Below are 16,866 nucleotides of genomic sequence, written 5' to 3'. Positions count from 1 at the left end.
AGAATTGATTGCTAACAAGTTTATGGAAATCTTGAAACGCACTAATGAATTCACTTTTAAAATTTAGGAGGTACAACCAAGTGATCCTTGTAAAATCATCCACAAATGTTACAAAATACCTATATCCATCAAAGGACTCGACAACTAGTCCCCAGATATCTGAATGAATGATTTCGAAAGGATTACTAGCCCTGGATGAGGTAAAAGGTAATCTGACAGATTTAGACAAGTGACAAACATCACATTGAATTTTGTCTTTACAAAGATTTGGAAACAAAACAAACATCACTTTTTTCAAAGGGGTGAGCCAACCGTTGGGGCCAAAGATGTTGGTCTTGTGGTACACTGAAGCTAGCTTGAAAAACTTTGGAATTCTTGAAATCTTTGGCTAGATAATAAAGTCCATTCAAAAGGAAACCTTCACCAATCATCTTCTTGGTGATGATATCCTGAAAAACAACACTGTGAGAGGAGAAAATGGCCAGGCGATTCAAAGATTTTGTAAGGGTTCCTACTGATAAAAGTTGACAAGGAAATGAGGGAACATAAAGTGCTATTGACTTTATATGGTCTGAAAGAAGATTGATTTTTCCTTTTCCTACAACGGAGCTCCTTTCCCATTAACTACTAACACGTGAGATGGTATAGACATGGTTTTGAAATCATGCAGTTTGGTGAGTTGATTTGTCATATGATCCATAGCTCCTGAGTCTATAATCTAATAATCATGCACATGACTACCATTAAGAGTAGTGGAGAAGGAGTTTAAGATACCTGGAATATCACCCTGTTGAACACAATCAGTTTCCGCAAGAAATCCAGAGAACTTTCCCAATAAAGCAGTGTGATCTTTGCTTTCAGACATGGTGGTTTCCAAATAGTCATTTTTCAACTGTTTCTTGGATAGATAAGCTGCAAACTCGTTGATCAATGCGGCAGGATTTGCTGTGAAATTTATCATCCTCTCATTTGAAGAACCAGCTGCATGGTTGGCGCAGTGGAAGGGATGATTCAAGCTTTTATGGGGACCCTTGTTATCCTTTAGGGAACTTGGCTTCAGCTCTGGATGAAGAATCCAACATCTTTCTATAGTGTGCCCAACAGAATCACAATAGTTGCATTTCAGGTCAGGCCTTTTACCTTTATAAGGCCTTCCTTCACTGCGACTATGGTTAGAGACATAAGCCCTAGTTTCAGTTATATTTGACTTGGTCTCCAAGTTCATCACTTTCTTAAGCAGTTAAGGCAAGGTATAGAAGTCCAAATGGAGCAAATCAATCAAGTCCTACCTTCCTTTCAGCTAAGGCATAGATACCTTTCTCTCGGCTAGGGCATGGGTCTTATGACATTGTGGCATGGGTCTTATGACATTGTTTCTAGCTTGTCTTAGTCTAGAATTAAGGAATTATGTTCCCTTGTTTGTTATAATTAGTTGGTAGCCCTTATAGGAGTGATTTAAAGAGATTGGTTGGAGGTTACTTGTAAACTCTCCTTCTGTCATCTTCTCTTATATATGCTTCTTCCTTGTAAATGATACATACAAGAAATATACATCCAAAATTTAACATGGTATTAGAGCAGGAATTCTAAAATCCTGACTCTGAATTTTTTCCGTTGCAATTTTTTTTTTCTTCACGCTAAGATGGCGAAAGACAGTTCTTCTGAAGCTAAAAGTTCTTTGGCTATTCCAGCAGGTTCTGACGTTGAGGTTAATCCAAACCAACGTCTCAATTCTGTCTTGTTGAATGAATTCAACTATCTTCCATGGTCTAGAGCCATATCTCTTGCACTGGGAGGAAGATCTAAGCTCGAATATGTCAACGGTGCTATACGGGCACCGGCTACCACGACTACTACATTTGAGGCATGGCAATGCAAAGATCGATTGGTTATGTCTTGGTTGCTTAATTCTATGGAGCATAAGATTGCTAAAATCTTCAGTTATTCAAAGTCATTCATGCATTTATGGAATCAAGTCAAAGAAATGTATGGTAATCAAAACAACGTTGCTCATGTTTTTCAGCTTAAGAAAGACATTGCAAACCTACAACAAGAAGGCAAGTCTTTTGTTCAACATCTCGGCAGTGTGACGAGTCTGTGGAATGAACTCGATATTTATCGACTTCATACCACTGACGCTACTGTCCTCATTAAGAGAGCTGAGGAGGATAAGATCTTTCAACTCTTGGCAAGCTTGGGACCAAGGTTCGAAGATCTTAGAAGCCATGTACTAATGAATGCCGAACTACCAACTTTCACGGGAGTGTGTGCTATCATTCAAAGGAAGGTAGGACTTGATTGATTTGCTCCATTTGAACTTCCATACCTTACCTTAACCGCTTCTTCCAATAGTTTGGTTTACCTTGTACACATTATGAGCAATATTTACATGTACTCTTAGTTCAAGGATGATAATAATTATAAAGTGAAACTCAATGTTGCCTCATTTACCGCCAAATACATTCCAGTTCAGTCATGGAGACTGCACGGAAAGAATGATGTTCCTTAAGACCAATCCGCACAATTTTGGGGCTATACGAATGGTCACTTTCATCACGCACTCCTGAAATAAACCAGAATACATTTGAACGAACTATTACATCTGGATGGAAAATCAATAGAACTATGTTCATGTGAAAAGACCATATCAAATGCAGGAGGAACCAAACACCAAGTACTAATAATTAGAAATTCAACTTCTCAATATTGAGGCCATGCTGGGTGTCCCCCGATCCTAACCCATATATATGTGGACTATGCCCTTATATGATCTATCCACTATGCCCTTAGTGTTGTGTTTTTATAATTTTATTGGACCTAAAAAAATCTACATGACATGTCCTCGAGTTTCATTCATTTGGTCATACAAATGGGTTAACGTGTTGATGACCCGCTATCTTAAGGTTCTTAACGAATTGTGTTGGCGTGCAATCAGCATCATAAATTCTTTTCTTAGAATAATAAATTAAAGTCATGCTTCAAGTTTATTTTCCTGATGATAACGGAAGTATCGGATTTTTTTTAAAAGGCTATCGACCTTTTTCTTTATTACTTCTATAGACGGTGTTTCTTAAAAAAAATAACATTTAAATTTCGTAATTATAAGCATGCAGAAGTACAATGTCTTAAAATGAACTATTTAATTTTTGGTTTTTATTACAGATAGTCTTTGACATTTTAAGAGTCATCGTCTTGGTCCTCCACACATGAATGTGGTCCTTGTTGTCCAATCTGTTATTATTGCTGTAAAAGTTCATCGTGTGCATAGCATGTACTCTTCTCAAGCGGCATTATTGTCAAACCAATGCTCCCTTTGGCTCTTCTACTGGTTTTGACTGTGTTTCCACTTACACCCCCGCAACTTACATTTTTTATAAGAAACAGTCAATGATTTACTACTACTGCATTATACTATCGGAACATGAATCAAATTTACACAGCAAGCAATATTCAGTGTGTTTACTTATTATTAACCTCAGGATAATTTCTATACATGTATGTGTTTCCTACTCAATAATCAAGCTAACAAGAGAAATTTTTTAAAAACATATAAACGTTCTGGAAAGAAATGCAAATGTAGTGTACATGTACTCCAGTTGCCAAAGATAAGGATCATGCTAAAGTATGTGGATGCTGGGAAAAAAAATTGTACCGTTGTTTAGAACACGCAAAACAATCTCTTTCGTTAATGACCAACCATAACAGTGAAAGAGATTGGGTAGTAGTGGGCTTCAAGCAAACCAACATAGATGCATGCAGAATTGCATAGCCCTAGGCAAATACCGGTAATTTGGTTTGCATAACCAATGTCTGAGTTATCGATTGAATGTGCTTTATGAAAACTTCTACTAGACCGTTTTTGGTATGAACATGGGGTGCAAGATGCTCAACTTCAATCCCAATTGACATGTAATCATCATCAGAGGAATGTGACGTAAACTTTCTAGCATAATCTAGTCAAATTTACTAAATTGGATAATAAGGGTTGTGAGCCCTAAGCTTAATGATTTGAGCTAAGAGTTTCGCAAAAACAGCGTTGCATGTGGACATTAAGCGAACATATGACCTACGTGTCGATGCATCAACTAACACCATGAAGTATCTAAATGGTCCACATGTTGGTTGGATAGATCCAGAAATATCCCCTTGAATCCTCTAAAGAAACTTTGGAGGATTCTGATTAATCTTTGTAGATAAAGGTTGAGTGTTCAACTTCCCCAAGTAGCATGCTTTGCAAGTCGAGTATCCGGTATAAGAGGTTATATGATGCCCATGTGAAGATTTGAGGATATGGCGCATCATATCCCGTTTAGGATGTCTCATCCAGTCATGCCAAGACAGGAAAGTGGTTTGGAACCCGGGCTCAGGGTCGTCCACGTGATAGGTCTCTATGGCTCGAATGGTTCTGATGTACAACCCACTCGAGAGACATTCCAACTTCTTGTGAATACACTTCTGGCCATATTCGTAAGAAATGATCAGAATCATTTTCTTCAGTGGTTTCAATATAATATTTATTATCTCAGATATCTCTAAAACTCAGCAACATTCTTCCAGAACGAGGAAAATAGAGGTTCGTTTTAATGGTTAATTCAATACCATTAGACAACATTATACGGGCCTTTCTATAATGTTCCATCAAGTTAGATGAACTTGAAAGGGTTGTCAAAAATGCATTTTTAGGTACGAAGTTAGTAAGATAGTGTTGCTCACGCAAGATAGTGTGTGTGGTAGCACTATCAGTCAGACAACTAACTTCCCCACTAGTCAGACCTAGAAATAAATTAATTGAATCGATCACATGCATATATATAATTTTATTCATTCAATTAATCAATTGAGAAACAATATCCATGACATAATTATCCATAATTCAAAACAAACCAAACCAAACAAGTTATTCCATATTGGGTTCAACAACTAGGGGTAAAAACCACCCGAACATGTCTAGAAAAATAAACTTCATTCTTCCATAGGAGTGGATGCCACCTTGTGGTAGTATCATCGGGATGTTCCACATGTGCAAGGTTAGACTCATGACAGGAATGATACTTGGCAACAGCCTTAGGGGTAGCTCGATATATGAGTGACCAATGGTCTATTGATCCACAACAGTACCACATGTCCAATGTAATTGAATTTGATTAAATGGTAGCTTTTCCCTTGTTCTTGAAGCTAGGGGCCTCCCTTGGCAAGGCCTTTGCTTCGTTGACCTTGGGCCCATGGCTGGAGTTGCCGCCCATTACCACGGCTATTATGGTTCTTCTGTTGTTTGTGGTTGCTAGAATTAGTCGCATGCGCTTCAAGCGTAGCATTCGAGCCAATGGGTTGAGCTTGAAGATTTTTTGTCAAAAGTTGATTTTACTTTTCAGCGAGAAGTAAAACAAAGATCAAATTTGAAAATTTGGTGCCCTATATTGTTGTTGTAGGACAATATTAGTGGCAGTGAAGGTCGAATAGGTCTTCTCTAGATATGCATGCAACTCTCATCCAAGGAAAATTTGAACTACATTATTGCTAGCCTATTGTGAGGCTTAGCACACTCCCCCACCTCCTTAGTGTAGGTAATATTGTTTGTTGAAAAAAGAAAAAGAAAAAAAAAGACCTCTCACTTACAAGTGGAGAAAAATACCTCTAAATCGTAATAATAACTAACACCACAAATTTAGTTTAAAATAATATTTGAATTTAAGTACTCCACATATAGATATATATATATATATATATATATATATATATATATCCAAGTGGTTATATTTGTATGGTTTTTCGGAACCTATTTTATTTATGACATTCTTGAATTTAGGTCTCGTTTCATATAAAGGATTGGATTAAAGCGGACTAAACATGAATGAAATTTCTCCTTTCATCCTTCCATTTTAGGAATGATTGTAGTGAATAATTGCTAGTTTAGTATTGCTGTGCTTTAAAAAAAAAAAAAGGGAAAAAAAAAAACTATTTCTACTGTGATATGAGAATAAACAGCTGTAAAATAAAATTGTTGAGTGTTTGGTTTTTTTTTTTTTTTTTTTTTGTAAAATTGTTTATAAAAAAAAAAATCTTCAGTGTTTGGTAAACTTTTATATAAAATTGTTGTGAATAGTTTCATATAAAGGATTGGATTAAAGCGGACTAAACATGAATGAAATTTCTCCTTTCATCCTTCCATTTTAGGAATGATTGTAGTGAATAATTGCTAGTTTAGTATTGCTGTGCTTTAAAAAAAAAGGGAAAAAAAAAAAACTATTTCTACTGTGATATGAGAATAAACAGCTGTAAAATAAAATTGTTGAGTGTTTGGTTTTTTTTTTTTTTTTTTTTTGTAAAATTGTTTATAAAAAAAAATCTTCAGTGTTTGGTAAACTTTTATATAAAATTGTTGTGAATATGCTAAATGACTAAAAAACGATATGGTATTTAATGCGATATAATAATTGTCAAAGAGAATAATGTAAGGGTAAAGATTGTAATTTTGTAAAAGTTGGGGGTATTTGCCATTTGAAAATTTCATTAAACTGGCACTGATCACTATGTTCAAAAAAAAAAAGTTTTTTTATAAGCATGGTAAGCTCTACTTCTACTTTTCTATTATTATTGACATCAGTTTTTTATTTTTATTTTATTTTATTTTTTGTTTTACCAAACACATTTGATGTTCCAAATATTTTAACATGTTGCTTTTTTTTTTTTTTTAAAAGCACCACAATCCCAAACTAGCCTTAAGTTTTCTTATTGATTCCTACTTCTAAGTTGGCCACAATGTTTTCAATTTTTCTTTCAATATACCTTGAAATGTTTTATGCATTTCAATCCAATCCTCAGCACCAAACGCTTCTTAGTCTTTACATATCCTGCCTACGTATTTAGCAAGGGGATGGAGAATAGGATGCTTAACCCCATCCATATATGCTAAGCTTAGAGTTTAAATGTCCAAGCGTCAATGGCTATACCCCAATTACCCAGTGGCCAAACTCTTGTCATTTAATGACAGTTTAAGGCCAAACATTTAACATTTAAGAAGAAAAGAAAATTGATTGGATTTAAATACAAAAGGCAAATGTTGGAAATCCGATTCAAACAAAATGCTGCTCGAATTATAACAGAAGTTTGGTTGGTGTTGTGTGCGGTGGATTCAACTTGCTAGGCTCATGTTTTTGTTCCTTCTATTTTTAGAATTTAATACAAAAACAAAAGAATAAAATAGTTAAAGATGGCCTTATAAGTCATTTTGCAAAAGGTTAGAGTTGTCATTAAAAGTATCATTAAAAAAGGAGTGGAGAAATAATGTTAATGGGTGGGTATATCATCCCCCTAAATAATAAAAACAATTAAAAACTCGTTCATTTTTCTATCTTTTCTAGTGTTTTTCCAAACACTTGAACAAGATTGCTAGATTATACAGCTTCAGTTTGGGGATTTGAAACTCGAAATGGTGACTGGTAACGGATAAAAAATTCCTGAGGCTACCACTAAAACGAATGCAAGATTGCCAGACTCACCCATTTTTAACTAAATTTTTAAACATATATATATATATATATATATATTTTTTGGTTGAACAATTTAGGAATAAGGAATACGATTTATAAAGCATGCCAAAAATTTTGAGCCTCCCCTACCACAAAAGCAATGTTATTAGGCCAGTTGGGTAGATACTACCCCAATTGGAGCCTATGAATTACCAATTGCCTATTGACCAAAATTATTAACACAAAACCCATCATTTCTTCCCCTATAAAATGATGCCCTTCCCATTTTGTAACACAAGAAGAGCAGAGATGACTTACTTAAAGTTGTTTGTGCTATTTCTTGTAGTGGTTATTCTTATCACAACTTCATCCAATGCCCAATACCATGAGGATGACAAGCTACAAGTCACTCCGATAAGACACGAAATTTACAAGCCATCAACGTTTATACCACCATTTTACAAGCCGCCATTTCTTCCTCCTATTGTACTGAGAGGACCACCACCTCCACGTCCGAAGAATCCGCCACCACACCCACCATTTTACAAGCCACCATTTCTTCCTCCTATTGTACTAAGAGGACCACCACCTCCACCTCCAAAGAATCCGCCACCACCCCCACCATTTTACAAGCCACCATTTCTTCCTCCTCTTATTGTACTGAGAGGACCACCACCTCCACCTCCGAAGAATCCGCCACCACCCCCACCATTTTACAAGCCACCATTTCTTCCTCCTCCTATTGTACTGAGAGGACCACCACCTCCACCTCCGAAGAATCCACCACCAGCCCCACCTCACAAAAATCCGCCACCACAGCCACCTCAGAAAAATCCTCCACCACCACCCCCACCTCCTAAGAATCCGCCACCACCCCCACCTCAGAAAAATCCTCCACCACCACCCCCACCTCAAAAGAATCCGCCACCTCAAAAAAATCCTCCACCACCACCACCTCAAAAAAATCCTCCACCACCACCCCCACCTCAAAAGAATCTGCCACCACTGCCACCTCAGAAAAATCCTCCACCACCGCCACCTCAAAAAAATCCACAGCCACCTCAGAAAAATCCTCCACCACCACCACCTTAAAAAAATCCACTGCCACCACCACCACCTCAAAAAAATCAACCACCAACACCAACACCAACACCAACACTAGCTCCAGCTCCAACGCCAACACCAACACCAACACCAACGCCAACGTCAATGCCAACACTAACACCAACACTGACACCAATACCAACACCAACACCAACTCGAACACCAGTGCCAACGCCAACCCCAATGCCAACTCCAACGCCAACACCAACACCAACAACAACACCAACACCAACTCGAACACCAGTGCCAGCGCCAATACCAACGCCAACATCAACAACGCCAACGCCGACACCAACGTCAACATCAACACCAATGCTAACACCAACATCAACGCCAACACCAACACCAACACCAACACCAACACCAACAACAACAACACAAACATCAACGCCAACACCAACACCAACACAAACACCAACACCAACACCAATGCCAATGCCAACGCCAACACCAACACAAACACCAACCCCAACACCAATGTCAATGCCAACGCCAACACCAACGCCAAAGCCAACGCCAACGCCAACGTCAACACCAACGCTAACCCCAACACCAACACTAACACCAACATCAACACCAATTACAACACCAGTGCCAACACCAACACCAACGCCAACACCAACATCAACGCCAACACTAAAACAAACATCAAGGCCAGCATCAATACCAACACCAACACCAACGCCAACACCAATGTCAATGCCAACACCAACACCAACACAAACACAAACCCCAACCCCAAGACCAGCACCAACGCCAACACCAACACCAACACCAACACCAACACCAACTCGACCACCAATGTTAGCGCCAACACCAACGCCAACGCCAATGCCAACACCAACATCAACACCAACGCCAACACCAACACCAACGCTAACATCAACGCCAACACCAACATTAACGTCAACGCCAACATCAACGCCAATGTCAACGTTAACCCCAACGCCAATGCCAACACCAATGCCAACGTTAACCCCAACGCCAATGCCAACGCCAACGCCAACATCAATGTCAACGCTAACACCAACACAAACACCAACGCCAACACCAACGCCAACATCAACGCCAACACCAACGCCAACATCAACGCCAACATCAACGCCAACATCAATGCCAACATCAACACGAACACCAGCGCCAACACCAATGTTAACCCCAACGTCAACCCCAACGCCAATGTCAACGTCAACACCAACGCCAACGCAGACACCAACACCAATGCCAACATCAACGCCAACACCAACGCCAACACCAACGCCATCGCCAATGCCAACACCAACACTAACGCCAACACCAACACCAACACTAACACCAACATCAACACCAATTGGAACACCAGTGCCAACGCCAACACCAACGCCAACGCCAACACCAACATTAACGCCAATGCTAACACCAACACCAGTGCCAGCACCAATACCAACACCAACACCAGCGCCAACACCAATGTCAACGCCAACACCAACACCAACACAAACACAAACACCAACGCCAACACCAACACCAACTCGAACACCAGTGTCAACACCAACGTCAGCGCTAACACTAACGCTAACGCCAACACCAACACCAACACTAACACCAACATCAACACCAACACTAACACCAACATCAACACCAATTGGAACACCAGTGCCAGCATCAACACCAACGCTAATGCCAACGCCAACACCAACACCAACACTAACACTAATATCAACACCAATTGGAACACCAGTGCAAGCGCCAACGCCAACGCCAACACCAACATCAACACCAACGCTAACACCAACACTAGCACCAGCACCAAGATCAACACCAACACCAATGTCAACGCCAGCACCAACACCAACACCAACACAAACACCAACCCCAACACTAACACTAACACCAACACCAACACCAACCCCAACACCAACGCTAACACCAACACCAACTCACACACCAGTGCCAGCGCCAACACCAACATCAACGTTAACGCCAACACCAACATCAATGCCAACACCAACGCTAACGCCAACGCCAACGCCAACATCAACGCCAACACCAATGCCAACATTAACCACAACGTCAATGCCAACGCCAACATCAATGTCAATGCCAACACCAACACAAACACAAACACCAACCCCAACACCAATACCAACACCAACACCAACACCAACACCAACGCCAACACCAACGCTAACATAAACACCCACACCAACGCCAACATCAACGCCAACACCAACGCCAACACCAGGGCCAACGCCAACGTTAACCCCAACACCAACGCCAACGCCAACACGAGCGCCAACGCCAACGCCAATGCCAACGCTAACACAAACACCCACACCAACGCCAACATCAACGCCAACACCAACGCCAACATCAATGCCAACACCAGGGCCAACGCCAACGTTAACCCCAACACCAACGCCAACGCCAACACGAGCGCCAACACCAACGCCAATGCCAACACCAACACCAATGTCAACACCAACGCCAACACCAACGCCAACATCAACGCCAACACTAACGCCAACATCAACGCCAACATCAACGCCAACACCAACGCCAACTCTAACATTAACCCTAACGCCAACACCAACGCCAACACGAGCGCCAACGCCAACGTCAATGCCAACACCAACACCAACGTTAACGCCAACATCAACACCAACGTTAACGCCACCAACACTAACACCAACATCAACACCAATTGGAACACCAGTGCCAGCGCCAACACCAATGCCAACGCCAACACCAACATCAACGTCAACGCTAACACCAACACCAGCGCCAGCACCAATACCAACACCAACGCCAACACCAATGTCAACGTCACACCAACACAAACATAAATGCCAACGCCAACACCAACACCAACACCAACTCGAACACCAGTGTCAACGCCAATGTCAGCGCTAACACTAACGCTAACGCCAACACCAACACCAACATCAGCACTAATTGGAACACCAGTGTCAGCGCCAACACCAACGCTAACGCCAACACCAACACTAATACCAACACTAACACCAACAACAACGCCAATTGGAACACCAGTGCAAGCGCCAACGCCAACACCAACATCAACACCAACGCTAACACCAACACCAGCGCCAGCACCAATACCAACACTAACACCAACACCAACACCAATGTCAATGCCAACACCAACACCAGCACAAACACAAACACCTACACCAACACCAACACCAACGCCAACACCAACACCAACACCAACACCAACACTAACGCCAACACCAACACCAACACCAACGCTAACACTAACTCGAACACCAGTGCCAGTGCCAACACCAACGTCAATGCCAACGCCAACACTAACATCAACGCCAACATCAACGCTAATGCCAACACCAACACCAACGCCAATATCAACGGCAACACCAACACCAACATCAACGCCAACATCAACGCCAACACCAACACCAACACCAATGACAATGCCAACGTTAACCCCAAAGCCAACGCCAACGTCAACGCCAACACCAACACCAACACAAACACAAACACAAACACCAACCCCAACACCAACACCAACACTAACACCAACATCAACGCCAACACCAATGCCAACACCAACACCAACACCAACACCAACGCCAACATCAACGCCAACACCAACGCCAACACCAACGCCAACATCAACGCCAACATCAACGCCAACACCAACACCAACGCCAACATCAACGCCAACATCAACGCCAACGCCAACATCAACGCCAACACTAGAGCCAATGCCAACGTTAACCCTAACGCCAATGTCAATGCCAACGCCAACACAAGCGCCAACGTCAACGCCAACGTCAACGCCAACACCACCGCCAACGCCAACACCAACACCAAGACCAATCCCAACACCAATGCCAACGCCAACACCAACTCTAACACCAATGTCAACTCCAACACCAACACCAACACCAACACAAACACAAACACTAACCCCAACATCAACACCAACACTAATGCCAACGCCAACACCAACACCAATGTCAACGCCAACGCCAACCCCATCACCAACACCAGCACCAATACTAGGTCAAAGCAACCCCCCTCCAGCACCTTTACTGAGTCAAAACAATGCACCACGAGCACCACCAACTGAGAACAATCCACCACCAACACCTACACCTTTTCTAGCACCTTCAACAGGTCAAATCAATCATCCGCAAGCATCACCTCAACATAATTCACCACTAGCACCATCACCAGGTAAAAGCAATCATCCGCCTGCACCATCGCCTCTGAATAATCCACCATTAATATCATCACCTCAAAATAATCCACCACTAGCCCCACCACCAGGACAAAACAATCCTCCACAAGCACCACCATCTCAGAGCAATCCATCATTAGCCCCATCACTAGGACGAAATAATCCTTCACGAGCACCACCACCTTTGAACAATCTACCATCATCACCATCACCAAGTCAAAGCAACCCTGCTCCAGCACCTTTGCCAGGTCGAAACAATCCTCAACGAGCACCACCACCTCAGAATAATCCACCACCACCATCATCACCAAGTCGAAACAATCCACCGCCACCACTTTTACCTGGTCAAAATAGTCATCCACCACCACCATCACTTGGTTGGAACAATCCCCCACAAGTTCCACTTCCTCAGAACATTCATCCACCACCACCTCCACCAAATCTGAATAATCCTCCACCACCACCATTAGTAAGCCAAAACAATCCTCCCCCACCACCATCCCCAGGTCGAAACAATCTTCCTCCACCACCACCACCATCACCAAGTCGGAACAATCCACCGCCACTGCCTTTACCTGGTCAAAATAATCCTCCTCTACCACCATCACTTGGTTGGAACAATCCCCCACAAGTTCCACTACCTCATAACATTCATCCACCACCACCTCCACCAAATTTGAATAATCCTCCACCACCACCTTTAGTAAGTCGATACAATCCTCCCCCACCACCATTACCAGGTCGAAACAATCTTCCTCCACCGCCACCACCATCACCAAGTCGAAACAATCCACCGCCACCGCTTTAACCTGGTCAAAATAGTCCTCCACCACCACCATCACTTGGTTGGAACAATCCCCCACAAGTTCCACTACCTCAGAACATCCATCCACCACCACCTCCACCAAATCTGAATAATCATCCACCACCACCTTTAGTAAGTCGAAACAATCCTCCCCCACCACCATCCCCAGGTCGAAACAATCTTCCCCCACAGCCACCACCATCACCAAGTTGGAACAATCCACCGCCACCGCCTTTACCTGGTCAAAATAGTCCTCCACCACCACCATCACTTGGTTGGAACAATCCCCCACAAGTTCTACTACCTCAGAACATTCATCCACCACCACCTCCACCAAATTTGAATAATCCTCCACCACCACCTTTAGTAAGTCGATACAATCCTCCCCCACCACCATCCCCAGGTCGAAACAATCTTCCTCCACCGCCACCACCATCACCAAGTCGGAACAATCCACCGCCACCGCCTTTACCTGGTCAAAATAGTCCTCCACCACCACCATCACTTGGTTGGAACAATCCCCCACAAGTTCCACTACCTCAGAACATCCATCCACCACCACCTCCACCAAATCTGAATAATCCTCCACCACCACCTTTAGTAAGTCGAAACAATCCTCCCCCACCACCATCCCCAGGTCGAAACAATCTTCCCCCACCGCCACCACCATCACCAAGTCGGAACAATCCACCACCACCGCCTTCACCTGGTCAAAATAGTCCTCCACCACCACCATCAGTTGGTTGGAACAATCCCCCACAAGTTCCACTACCTCAGAACATCCATCCACCACCACCTCCACCAAATCTGAATAATCCTCCATCACCACCTTTAGTAAGTTGAAACAATCCTCCCCCACCACCATCCCCAGGTCGAAACAATCTTCCTCCACCACCACCACCAAGTTTGAACAATTTGCGACAACCCCCACCAATTATCCGTCAAAATTGAGTCAATATGAGCTAGATAATTCCTTGAAATAAGAGTTGTCGAAACTTAGTTGTCACCAGCTTCTAATATGATCGATTACCTATACAATACTATATATTATATAAATATAGTAATATATTACTGCTCTTGTAACTGCTTTAATGAAATTTGGTTTCCTCTTGCATCCTTTATTGCAATATAAATTACCAACTATAATGAAGTAACATTTTGGTTAGTTATATCATTTGCCCACTTTGTCATGAGAATAGATGACATACATTCCTTATAATTAAAAGATGCAGAATACGTGAAAACTACCACAATTGTTGTTACAAAATCTCTTCGAAAAAAGTGCATGATGTGAAGTTTCTGATAGTCCAACATCAACAAGAATATATCACGCTAGTACAATTCAAATCATGAATGGAGTACAATTCAAAAAACTATATATATCGCTGCCAGTTATCACATTAGAAAAAAAATTAGACGAGGAATAGGAACCCACAGCTCACTTAAAACACCACATATCCAAATCGAATCTGCACATCCATAAACAAGGGCACGATACTTTGCTTCAGTACTTAACCAAGAGGCTGTTCGTTGTTTCTTATAACACCATGTGATCAAGTTAGAACCCAGGACGATACAAAAACCTGTGACAAAATGACGGGTGTCCGAACAAGCTGTCCAATCTGCGTTAGAGTAAACTGAAGGAGAAGAAGAAGCATCACAACATCATGTTGGCAAACCATGACCATAAGTACGTTTTAAGTAACACAAAATATGTTTGACTGCCTCCAAATGCAAAGAAGTAGGACGACCCATGATTTGAGCAACGTTATGAACGGCAAAGGAGACGTCGGGGCATGTCATGGTGAGATGTTGAAGACCTCCACCACAATAGCGATAGAAACATGGACCAGCCAACTCAGTACCACATGTACGTGTCAAAACAATCAAGCATGTCTCCCTTCTTGTCTGGATGAGATGAATATCCGAAGAAAATAGCAGCTTGCCCAAGTCTTTTAAATCAAATTCAACACCTAATTTTTTTTTTTTTTTAATTAGAAAGAAAAGCAGAGGGATCACTACCCATAACAACGAACACAGAATTATCAGCCGGGCTTTGAAGGAAACCAAAATTGATAATAAAAGAACTAAACCTCTGAAACTAGGCACGAGAGGCCTGCTTTAGGCCATAAAGGGCCTTATGTGCATGCAGTTAGAGAATGTGCATGCAGTTAAAAATCAGAGCATCTAACGTAAGAACAAATAATTTATAAATTATGAATATTATTAACAGGAAAACAATAAGAATGCAGAGACGGCTACAAACTAAGGCCTACATCTTGACTGACTTAATTCTCATACTAAACTACAAGCTACGTTTATAGAATGCAGAATCTAAAGAATCCTAAACAGATAGGTGTGACCCAAACCTAGACAATCAAATAATAACTAATATTCCAACACCCTGTGTCAAATTCATGGCGGTACACGACATGAGTTGCCAACAAGTAGATGCAGATGCAAGCTCTATTAGGCCGATAAGGCAAGACAATTCAAGAAAGCTTTCAAGCAAAATAGCAATTATAGCGAACTAGACTAGACTAGACAGGACTGGATTACACTATACTAGCGAACTGGATTGGACTAGTTGGCCAATTGATTCTAGCTGGCAAACTAATTTAGATTCAAACATGCTGATGTTGAGGGTGGTAGGATTTTTACCACTTGCAAAAGTAAGAATTAAAACACATAAAAATACTTACAAGAAAACAAGGTTATTAAAGTCGCTCTTTACAGGATCAATATGAAGAATTTGTATTTGAAACCAATCCTTAGTTAAGTATACAACATAAGTTTTGGAAAAGATTTGAAATTGTGAATTAAAGTAAAAGAATAGAAACTAAAATAATTAAATTTGACTAATGAAAATCGGCAATGAGAGATAAAATAAAATAAAAGTTTTGGAGAGAAATCAAATGTGAAAAGCACTAGGGTTTAGCCATCATCATTAACAATCCTATGCAGTTCTACGAATTACTTATGAGTTAAAACATGTAACTTTAAAGGTTAAGTTTTCTTAATGCATATTCTCCTCGTGATGTTCAAGTAATAACGTACACCTAACATGTAATCCGTCAGTGATGTTTAGATCAAAACATAAATATGTAAGACTTAATAAGCTTTATGAATTAGATATGAACAATTAGTCTTAAAGTTTTAAGAACTTTGCAGAGAGCATTACATGCCTAGGATGCCTACCGAATCAGCTTCCATTACCCTTCCAAACTGCAGAGCTAATGCCTCGATAAAGCGCCTTCTAACATCAACCAAGGAGACTGCCTCCA

At 41.4% G+C, this 16,866-nt stretch overlaps 1 protein-coding gene and 1 pseudogene across 1 annotated transcript; one reads left to right on the top strand and one right to left on the bottom strand.

Annotated features, from left to right (window-relative positions):
* LOC125476820 overlaps positions 1–4,488 on the bottom strand; it is a 63,312-nt pseudogene extending 58,824 nt beyond the window's left edge.
* A 3,290-nt stretch (positions 4,489–7,778) lies between these two features.
* On the top strand, positions 7,779–14,425 carry LOC125476819 (formin-like protein 20). The gene is made up of 5 exons (XM_048583377.1): positions 7,779–8,392; positions 9,166–10,024; positions 10,063–10,094; positions 13,000–13,480; positions 13,658–14,425. The coding sequence occupies exons 1-5, from the start codon at positions 7,779–7,781 to the stop codon at positions 14,423–14,425; spliced, it is 2,754 nt and encodes a 917-aa protein (XP_048439334.1).
* The last annotated feature ends 2,441 nt before the right edge of the window (positions 14,426–16,866 follow it).

Source organism: the organism of the source record quoted next, unplaced genomic scaffold (genome assembly GCF_019419815.1).
Source record: "Pyrus x bretschneideri cultivar Hongxiangsu unplaced genomic scaffold, Pyrus_bretschneideri_v1 Contig2, whole genome shotgun sequence".
Lineage (NCBI taxonomy): Eukaryota > Viridiplantae > Streptophyta > Magnoliopsida > Rosales > Rosaceae > Pyrus > Pyrus x bretschneideri.
The sequence above is the reverse complement of the archived record's forward strand: the minus strand, read 5'-3'. Positions and strand labels throughout refer to the sequence as shown.

Coding starts and splice junctions, on each gene's coding strand:
- LOC125476819 (XM_048583377.1), top strand. CDS start 7,779: ATGACTTACTTAAAGTTGTTTGTGCTATTTCTTGTAGTGGTTATTCTT. Junction 8,393..9,165: donor CCCCCACCTCAAAAGAATCC/GCCACCTCAAAA, acceptor TTACAACACCAG/TGCCAACACCAACACCAACG. Junction 10,095..12,999: donor CAACACCAACTCGAACACCA/GTGTCAACACCA, acceptor ACCAAGTCAAAG/CAACCCTGCTCCAGCACCTT.